The 10,054-nt window shown below is 37.9% G+C and overlaps 1 protein-coding gene across 2 annotated transcripts; it reads left to right on the top strand.

Moving 5' to 3' along the window:
• The first annotated feature begins 2 nt into the window (after positions 1-2).
• On the top strand, positions 3-6,264 carry KCTD18 (potassium channel tetramerization domain containing 18). Of its 2 annotated transcripts, none has more exons than XM_033064653.1 (7): positions 3-102; positions 597-794; positions 2,060-2,271; positions 3,172-3,365; positions 4,330-4,424; positions 4,755-4,857; positions 5,579-6,264. In XM_033064653.1, exons 2-7 carry the CDS (start codon positions 638-640, stop codon positions 6,108-6,110), a joined length of 1,293 nt encoding a protein of 430 aa, XP_032920544.1. In that variant the 5' UTR covers positions 3-102; positions 597-637; the 3' UTR covers positions 6,111-6,264. The 2 variants fall into 2 exon arrangements, with proteins under 2 accessions (XP_032920544.1, XP_032920546.1); XM_033064655.2 differs by lacking the exon at positions 3-102 and adding an exon at positions 227-383.
• The last annotated feature ends 3,790 nt before the right edge of the window (positions 6,265-10,054 follow it).

Raw genomic sequence — 10,054 nt, 5'->3', positions numbered from 1 at the left:
GTCGCCGCCATTTTGCGCAGCGCGGCCCGCGGGCGGCCCGGCTGCGGGGCACCGGGACAGCGGAGCAGCGGGACAGCGGAGCACCGGGACGGCGGCACACAGGTAAAGCGGGGCAGCCACCGCACCCCGAGCCCTGGGCGCGCTGCCCTTACCGCTGTGGGCGGAGCAGCGCCCCGCGGCATGGGAGGGCCGAGCGAGCGGCCCAGGAAGCTAAAGCAGCTCTAATTAAAGATCGCTTTTTGAAGAAGTCAGTCATTGATTCAAAAAGAGGTGCAGTTTTAGTGTTGTGAAGTATGCTCAGGATTTTCCAGGATGTCCTTCTTGAGCTCTGGTCACACATCTGGTCACACACGTAACTCTGCTTGCCCATTTGTCTCGAAAGAGTAAGCTTTGTGTTTCCTAGCCAAGTAAAACGCCATAGTTTTTTACACTAAAGGTGCAGAATATTTGGCTATTTGCATTATTGGGTCTCCAGAACTGTTTTCAAGGCAATATCCTGTTACAAACATGCAAGAGCTGAGCTTGCTTAGATCTTGTATGTGATATGTTAAGTCCATAGCTTGCATTTGTTTGACTCCTATTTGTATGTATTTTAGGTTTGAATAGCTCGTAATGAACAGCATCATTGGCAAATGCAATGGAAGAGGGCAAGGCTGAAGATGTGCAGGATATTCTACGACTGAATGTGCGAGGCTGTTTATACACAGCCAGGCGCGAGTCTCTGTGCCGCTTTAAGGATTCCATGCTGGCTTCCATGTTTAGTGGACGCTTTCCTCTGAAGGTGGATGAATCAGGTAAATATACTGAAGCTCTAAACACCACATTCTTATCATGGAGCTCCCTGGCAAATACATGCTTCTGTATATATTTATGCATTTTATAGTATATCTCTTTTCCCAGTCTGCTGAGCATCAGTTGACTCCTAATTCGAAGTTGTAAAACAATTCTGCATGCATGACTTTATATGCACAGGTAGTTCATCTGAATTCCACAAGTCTACTCATGCTTGAAAACACACACATTTGTACAGTGCCATGTCCAAACTGTGGCACTGGAATGTACTTTTTCAGTAAGAATACAGAGAGAGATGAAATTGAAGTTGGCAGAGTATTTGGCATTTATCTTGAATCCTGTCTCTGAACCCCTATAATCTCCTAAGAGGCGTCTCCTAATAAGAGGCGTCTCATTCCCTCTGTTCATTACATAAAGAGATTTGGGTCTAATCTTTGTTTCAGAATACTTTATTACCCAGTAAAAATTGCTTTTTTCACTACCATGGCTTGATATAAAAGTTTGAATAAAACTATTCATGGGTCAAATTTCACACTTTTTTGTGAATTAGAAATCCTGCCAAAGTAGGTCCAGTTAAAAGAGACGATGGATGAAGAATAGTAATTCCTTGATGCATACATTACACTGTTTAAAACACCCAAAATGTTTAACATAAGGACTTTGCATAACACAGCAGGGCTTTGCTACCATCTTTCACAGTTGCAGTGAACATTCTGTTGTACAGACCATATGGTTTGGTTGTTTTTCTTGGGGTCCTCGAGCCCTTCAGGCAAAAGAGAGAAAAAGAAACAAATACAGTACAACTTGAGCAATATTCAGGGAAGGTTTGACTAGATGTGTACTGGAACTGATGTCAATTTTAACTCTTTTAGATGCTTTAAAAGCAAAATTGAACAGATCCCTGCAAACAAGTAAAGATGCACCTGCGGTTAGAATTAGAAATGTGTCATGAATTAGATTTTAGCATTTTTAGCAGAGTGCAGGCAGCTCTGCTGAGGTTGTATGTTGCTATGGTCCTATGCAGATTAGTGATTTCACTGAAATTCCAAAGAAATGTTTACTGCACTAAGAATTTCATCTTCAATTAACAAATATTCCAGGGAAACAAAATACTGTTTTAAAAGAGTAAAGACAGTATACTTACTCCTCCTAAGTAAAACCAGTACAGAAGTTTTGTACAAGAGGCTGTACTTGATGATTTCGTATAATGTGATAAGTTTGTCTTCACTTGCTGGAAACAGTGTTTTAAATAACCTTATGTTTTCAGGAGCATGTCTAATTGATCGAGATGGAAACCTCTTTAAATATCTTTTGGATTATCTTCATGGAGAAGTTCGGATTCCTGGAGATGAACAAGTTCGAACTGCACTGCAGGAGGAAGCAGATTATTTTGGAATCCCTTATCCATACAGTCTATCTGACCATTTGGCCAATGAAATGGAGACATACTCTTCAAGGTCCAATATAGAGCTTAAAAAGGTCCTGACATTTCTAAACATTTTTGATGCTGAACTTTCTAACCTGTGCCATTTATTAGCACCAAACACTAAAGCTACAGAATGTCCAAGCTAGCACCTCTTAGTGACCACACTAAATCATGAGTAAATTCAGAGTTTTAGGTTAAGAAATCCTAGAGTTGGTAATGCAGTCAGTATAATTAAGGACACCAGCTTTTACCATCATTGCACTACAGCAACCTTTTAAATGTAAGTGTTGAACATGCAAGTCTGCTGTAGAACTTATGTAGTAAGAAGGACATTTAGTTTCCTATTTTGGCTTCAAATTTTACTTGAAATTCGATTTGATCCCTTCAAGTGGTTTGGGTTGGGGTTTCTTTCCTAATTTTACAAATTATTCCTAAAACTTGTAAGACAAAATGTACTCTGTCATTTCTTTAGAATGAGAAAGGAGAAAAGGTAATTAGTGTATTATTTTAAATCCTCAGGTTTTAGAGTATTGTAACTTAAAAGCTAATTCTAATTAACTGGTGGAAATTAACTCATATTACCAGCTCTGGCTGTGTTATTCCTGACAGTCATCTATGCTCTTAGCAAGTAATTTTTCTCTGTATTTCACGTTCTCCCTTACTCATTTCCTTTTGAAAAGTGTAAAACAATTCCAGGCCTTTCAGTTTCTCTGCATGTTAAGGAGTTGCCTTGTCTTTAACTATTTCTGTTGCCTTTCTGTGAACCTCTTAGTTTCACAACATTTTCTGGTAACATCAGATAAGAAGTAACTGCAGACATTATTCTAGAAAAAATACCTCGATTTAGTTAAAAGAGCTCACCGGTACAGTTAAGAAAACTTAAATATGATAGCTTATTCAACTAAAAATACTGCATTCTTATCAATATTCTATATGTTTTACGTTTTTTCCAGGCTTTGTTGGATTTCTGTGACTCTTACCATTTAATTTGCACCAAGCCTACAGTTTGGATCCTTCACTATCTCAACACATCTGGAGTAAGCTGTGAAAGTAAAATTATTGGTGTGTATGCCACAAGAACTGATGGGACTGATGCAATTAATAAGGCGCTAGGAATGAAAATTCACAGCAAAAGCATGTACAAAAGGTAAGGTGACTGTCAAACATGAAAGCACTCTGAAGTGAGAATAAATACATATTATAATTATCCCTGAATATTATCATATGTAGCAAAATGCAGCATTATTGTACTATAAAGAAGGAACTTTTCCAGCTCCCAAGTAGCTGGATAATAGAATGTCCACATTAAACAAATAAACAAGATAAAAATTAAGCCTGGAGGTTAATAATCTGAGAGAGTACACACAAGGTGGTTAGCATGCAGTTGCTGTAAGTTCTTCAGTCTGTTTGACTTACTGTTTTAAAATGTCTCAACAATTAAAAAATAATATTTACACTAAATACAGTGAATAAATCCCCATACATAAAAACCTCCAGAAATATTTGCAAAGTTGGTTGTGATTCATGCAATTCTTTCGTGCAGTCTTCTACTGAGAACCAAAGATGAAAGGAAATGGTTTTAATTCCTTAAAGAAGGTGTACAGCTGTATTACACTATTAATGTATTTATATGGCAGTAATTGGAAGTTATTGGTAGACCTGTACTTAAAACTGGAAGCAGTTGGTCTTTATCTTTCTCACAGTGCAGTGTCAGAAGTGTACTTCACTGTGCATCTTTTTGTTAAGATAGAGCTCTTAATACTTCATCATCTTTATAATTAGGATGCATAAATTCCTAAATTTAGGCTGGCAACATTAATATTTATTCCAAGAGGATTTGGCAACATATCAGGTATTGGTTCTCCTACTGTGTATTCTAGAAAAATAGGTTTTTACATAACTAATTCTGTATCTATTCTTCTATTAACATCTATTCTTTCATGAATATCCAAAAAATCAAGAGTAACATTTTCCTTTCTGCTTTATAAAACATTTACACTGCTAAGTTCTTTAAGTTAGGATATGGTAAAAAGAATGATATATTTCACCAATGGTACATTTTTAAGGACTAACTAATCATGTAATTGTTGCCTGTAAAACAATATTTCTAGAGAAGCTGGAAATAACATCCAATACATCTGGAGTTATTACTCAGTAGCTGATCTGAAAAAGATGATGGATGCTTTTGAAGACTGGGAAGGGAGAGGTAGAGTGATAATTTTTTATTTCAGTATTTCAATTTTTAACATAAAAATAAGAAAAATATTTGCCAACTGAGTATAATAAAAACTGCATAAACTTCCATAACATTTTAAAATGGTAGTGGCTGTTTGGGGGGAAAAATGTTTTATTGGGTGTTCCAGAGAGGGGACAGGAGTTGAATGAAGCAGCACGCTGGCTGTCAGCAGTGCTTGTGTCAGCAGGTTGAGAGCTGAAATTCTGCATAATAAAATAGATGTATATGTGTTTAGTCAGGTGTAAACATGCATGGCTGTGTTCTCTCAGCTCATCAGTACAATGCTGCTATGAAATGCAGGTGTCAGCTACTGGAGAGTGCCTCAGGAGCTGATTGAATGCTGGACTCTGGAAGAACACCCTCTGAGAGGCAGTTTGCATCATATGCCTCCAGTTCATAAAAGGTACGCTGATTTGCCTGGCTGGTGTAAAATCAATTAACAAATCAGTGCCATCTTGTTTTACCCCCGTTATAATTTCAGGTTCCTTAATGTTGACATTTCTCTGTTTTTTTAATTTACATTTTTGTAAGATGTCATACAGCACTTAATTGCACAACTGAACTCACTAGAAAGAAATTACTTTTTTTTTTTAGGCTTCTGAGATTTCTCAGCATCCTGGCAAGGACTAACTTGAACAACTAGAGAGCAGAATTAGTTAAACCAGAGCAGGATTGCTAAACCAGAAATTTAAGTGAAAACTTTAAAAGGTTAACTGATGTTCACATCTGTGAGATGTTTTCTTTTTGGAAGGAATTTCTAGAACTTTCTCTCTGCAGTTTTATAGCAATATTTTTTATTACACCTCCATTCTCAACACGTTACCTAAAAGCAGCCTTTTGCAGCTGCCACTGCACAGTCACCTCAGCTAGCCTGCAGCCACTTTGCTGCTGCAATTGTTGACGTGTCATCTTATAGAAGCAGAAGAGATTGATGGTTCTATTCACAGAAAGGCAACCCTGATTGTAGTGATGAACTGTTGGGAACCCTGATTGATGCTTCTTACAGTATCACTTAAACCTATCTGTGAAAGGCTGTTGTAGATGGTCTGTTTTGCAATAATGTTATAAAAATAACAATTTACATATATAGTTCATTTTTTAAATTGAAGTTTTTTGTTTTACAGACGATTAATTGACTATACTGAAGTGGAAGGCTGTTTGCCATGTAAAGTGGGTCCCCAGCCAATTAGGTTCTCAGGTCCCTCAACAAGTACCCACATAAAAGTCAAGAATTCATCTTCATTAAAGGTAGCTGCTTGCAATGCTTCGTGTTCTCCAGCAATTCTTAAACGACCCCACGGTGCAAAACTGATGCTGCACAAAGAAGCTTCTGAAACCAGATCCACAACATGCACAACAGTGCCCAGCAAGTCCCAGGCTCCATGTGGAAGGCAGAGTGCTGGCAATGGAACACTGAGCCAAATGCCATTCCAAGCTGCAGGGAGTAAGAAGCCTGTGAACAACCGCGCAGTGAAGCTGAAAAGGACTCCGCTTTTTCTTGTGACACCATCTCCACCACCTTCTGCATCCAGTGAAACAGGTGAAAAGGACAGTGTTGCTGTGGAAATGCCTACTACTTCTACAGTACTAAACAAGAAAGAACCAGCTGTATTAGCAGAAAGTACTACATTTAAGAGTGATAAAGTGGATGGATAATGTTTGACTCAGTCAACAAGGACAGACTGGACAGCTCTGCATTATAATAGTGATCATTATCTCATGTGATCCTTTATTCAAAGATTAGGTAGAAAATTGTGATGAAAAAGATAATGAAAAGCACAGGAATAAATTGTTTTAAGTGAGCACTGAAGGCTGTTTTCTGCTGTATTTCTAGATATTTTTTTAGATGTTGGGAATAAGAAAAATGGATTGAAAAAATCGCTCAAACACATGCAGTTTAACTTCCCAGTAATTCCCATTTGTATTTCTGTTGGGCTGTACCATAAAGTGAGTACTTGCATAGCATAAAACAAAACCTCTTTATCAACTTTTAACTACAATTAAACCTCAGTTTGCACCTTTAAAGGGAGGGGAAGGAATAGATTAAAATAAGTAGTTTTTATTAGATACAAGTTTGCCACAAGTGTATAACCTATGAGCGATGCAGAGACACCGGAAGTTGAATGCACTTACTGGCACTTCTGGTGAGGGTAAATGACCATTGTTGCTCTTACTAGCAATGTGAGGGATCACCTGTGCTTGTACACTGAGAGAAAATTCAGAAATACAGGAAGGGAAGAAGTGTGCTATGTGAGTAACAAGGCTGCTGTCTCTGGAGAGAACACACATTTACAGACACACAGTACCGTGGTGTGATCTGCCACTGGGGTAGGGCTAGTGCAGCTGTGATATTTTGTGTCACTCCGCTGGGGGATGGCTTTTCTGGGGCTGCAGGGTCTGAGTTACACCTGGCTTTCCGTGTCCTTCTGCAGCTCCTTTCAGATCAGGAGGGCACAACCTCAACTTGTGTGCAGCAAAGCACAGAAGTTGAGGTAGAAGTGACATGGTTTCAAGAAAGTCTCCCTCCATCCCCCCGTGCAGGCTGGAGGAGACATTCTTGTAGCGGGGCAATTGTTGAGTAATGATACTGAAACAAAAGAGCTGCTGTGTGTTTCTATCAGCAGAGGAAAGGCAAGTTTGGATCTTTGATTTTCAAGAGCCTTTTAGTTGTTTAAATCAGTGAACAAAACCTGGCTTTGTTTTGTACCCTTGCTTAAGAGTTGGGCGCCAGGTTTTTTGCTGTTTTTATGACTACTTTTGCTTCTCCAGCACAGTGAATACAGCTGTCTCTGAACACTGAGAACATTGCCAAAAAACAAGTTCTTAAAATTCCTGAGACTATTAGAATTACAGAACGGTTCTTTAAATGTTTTATTTGCTAGATCATTTAAAGCCATCACATTTTCAGGCTTTTCTCCCAATCCTAAGGACTTGAAACATAATTTGCACAAGTAAAAAAACCCCCAAATTTTCATGTACTAACATGTTTTTAACGAGACATTTTGCCATGAACAATAGTCACCATAAAGGTGTAGAGCACTGTAATTTTCTGTTATTGGTGTGTATATGGAAGACCAGCTGACCTTTAGAGTATTTAAGCTAGTGTTTTTTCTTTAAAAATAAACCTGAAGATCAACAATCCCAAGGCTCTTCCTATCTCACAAAAAAAGTTTCACTGAACAAGGGACAAAGCAGAAATTATGGAAAGTTACGAACATAATGTACTCTTAGGATTCTTTGAACATGCAATTCATTGAGACTATGATTCTGAAATTTTTCACAGTAATCTGACTGAAAAGCAGTTTTTAATACTTATCTTCTGTGAGTTCTACTTCACTATTTATTCAACGGCTGAGCACTTTACCATGCACCTTAAAATCTTTTCATAAGGCTTTCTACAGCTGATTTCTTCCAACTTTTGAATTTAGAAAGCTTCTATAAACATGGAATCAGAATATAATTCAGGTGAGAAAAGACATACAAGAAAAAACTTTGACAATATTCCTACAGGACTTTATGAGTTTGTACTACCTCGGTGTTTTTTTGGTAGCAGAGTATTTTTCAAGTAACGTTTGTGTCGTTTGCACTACAGTGGCATTAGTGAGTTTTCTCTTTGTCCTGGACATATTAGCTTGTGGTTAAAAAAAATACAAAACAACCCCCTTGAATTTCAGTAGATGAAATGAGAATGTGGCTGTGGTGAAGAAGGTAAAAAAAGGACTTGATTTTATTTATTTATTTTCAATTGGATGTGGTGCAAACATTGCCTTTTAACTTCTCTAAGTAGACACTTCCAGCATGTTTTTTATATCATAGAATCTTGTTCAGTTTCTGTTACCTGCTAAGAGTGATATTGAACTGCTTTATGATAGATGGATAGCATTAACCTTCATGGTGACTGGAATTAGATGCACTGTCAAGTGGTGTGACAGTGGTTTACTTCAAATCTTTGTAAAATTATAAATCATTATAATCAAGTTAAAAAAACCCCAAAAATTAACATGTTTAGAAAGTTATTCCAATTCCAGAATTATTGGGTTTTCTTTCAAGGAGACATTTTCAAGCACATTAAGTGTTGGGGTTTTTATCTTTTCTTTTTTTCCCCAAGATGGTTAACTAATGTAAGTTTTCTGAAGAGCTTGACTGTATTAAGTTACCTTTGCTTTTTAGTTTTCCAGCTGTTTATGTGGATCTTTATTTTGATGGGTTCTCTCAGTTTACTCTTACTGAATTTCTTAATTTACTCTCTCTGAATTTAATCTTACACAAAAGATAAACAGATTCAACCTGCTTTAAAATACTGCCCCTTTAAGATGTGTTTCCAGTTCTGGAAGAGCACAAAGTGCAGTGGGAATTCCATGTTTGTGTTTGAGTGAGGCCAAACAGCTGTATTTACTTTGTTAATTGAGGGGACTTTTAGACTGGCCTGGAAGGGAAGCCTTGCCCTGCCATAAATTCCCTCACTGCCCATCTAACAAGTCCCTTAAAAGGAGAATTGCATGTAGTTGTCTCTGTAATGAGAAGATAAAAACAGAGTTCTGTTGAAGATCGGCCCAAGAGCATTTGGCTACTTGTAACTACCGAACAGTAAAACACTGCTAGAAATTGGCAGGTAATTCCAAGCACACAGACACACATGAAATGACAGATGAAAATTCTGACAGTTTCAGAGCACAGCCACCTAATGTGGTTAAAATGAACATTGGAATAACCTTCCCAAACCAGTACAGATACTAGACAAAATTTGGTGAGATAAAACTGCAGCATTCCCACAACCAGCCTTCTCCTCAGCCTAACCAAACACGCACAGCTCTCTACCAAAGATGTCTTTGCATCACCAGAGAAAAGAGAAATGCCATCTCTCACCTCTTAGTCCTGGATCTGTCATATACTGAGCCTCAAGTACATCAAAGCTTGGCTGCTACTGAAGAGCACAAGGTAGTCCTGTTCTGCTGAGTTATGACTTAAGTTACAGATTTTACTTATTTATCTGCAGAAGGTTGCTTGTCAGAAACTGACTCATGGAATAAAGTAACTTTCAATAATGCAATAATCAAGTGTAGAAGCTGTAAGGAAGGAATAAATGTCATTACAGGTAAGTTCGATTTTCCTATTTTTAGAAAGGATTACAAGAAGAGACACTTTTCACAACTTACATATGGGTAATAAAAGAAACTCCTCTGTAATATCTGCATGGAATTTGTAATTAAATGTCCCAGAGTGAGGTTACGGTGAAACTGTTAGGCAGCAGATAAATTTTGAAAAGCTGATGGATATCTGATGGGTATGCACAACAGAGATTCTGGAATTTCAGTTCCATCTACTTCAGCTCAAAACATTCAGCTCAAAAGTATGGTAGGTAATTAACTAGGATAATAGCAGTGCTTGCAATGCTAAGAAAACCAGTGTCTACCTACACATTTATTTTTCTTTCACCCCTCTTCCAGATGACTTGCCCTTTAAAATCAAGTTTTACTAATATTCACATGTGGGACACTGCACAGGTATATAAAGAAAAATAAAAACTAGGGAATGCACCTCACTCCTTCCTTGGAGATTATTTTTCAAGGGCCCCAGAGGAACAGTAATCCAGTCAGTAC

The sequence above is a fragment of the Catharus ustulatus genome, chromosome 7 (genome assembly GCF_009819885.2).
Source record: "Catharus ustulatus isolate bCatUst1 chromosome 7, bCatUst1.pri.v2, whole genome shotgun sequence".
NCBI classification, from domain to species: Eukaryota; Metazoa; Chordata; class Aves; order Passeriformes; family Turdidae; genus Catharus; species Catharus ustulatus.
The sequence above is the reverse complement of the archived record's forward strand: the minus strand, read 5'-3'. Positions and strand labels throughout refer to the sequence as shown.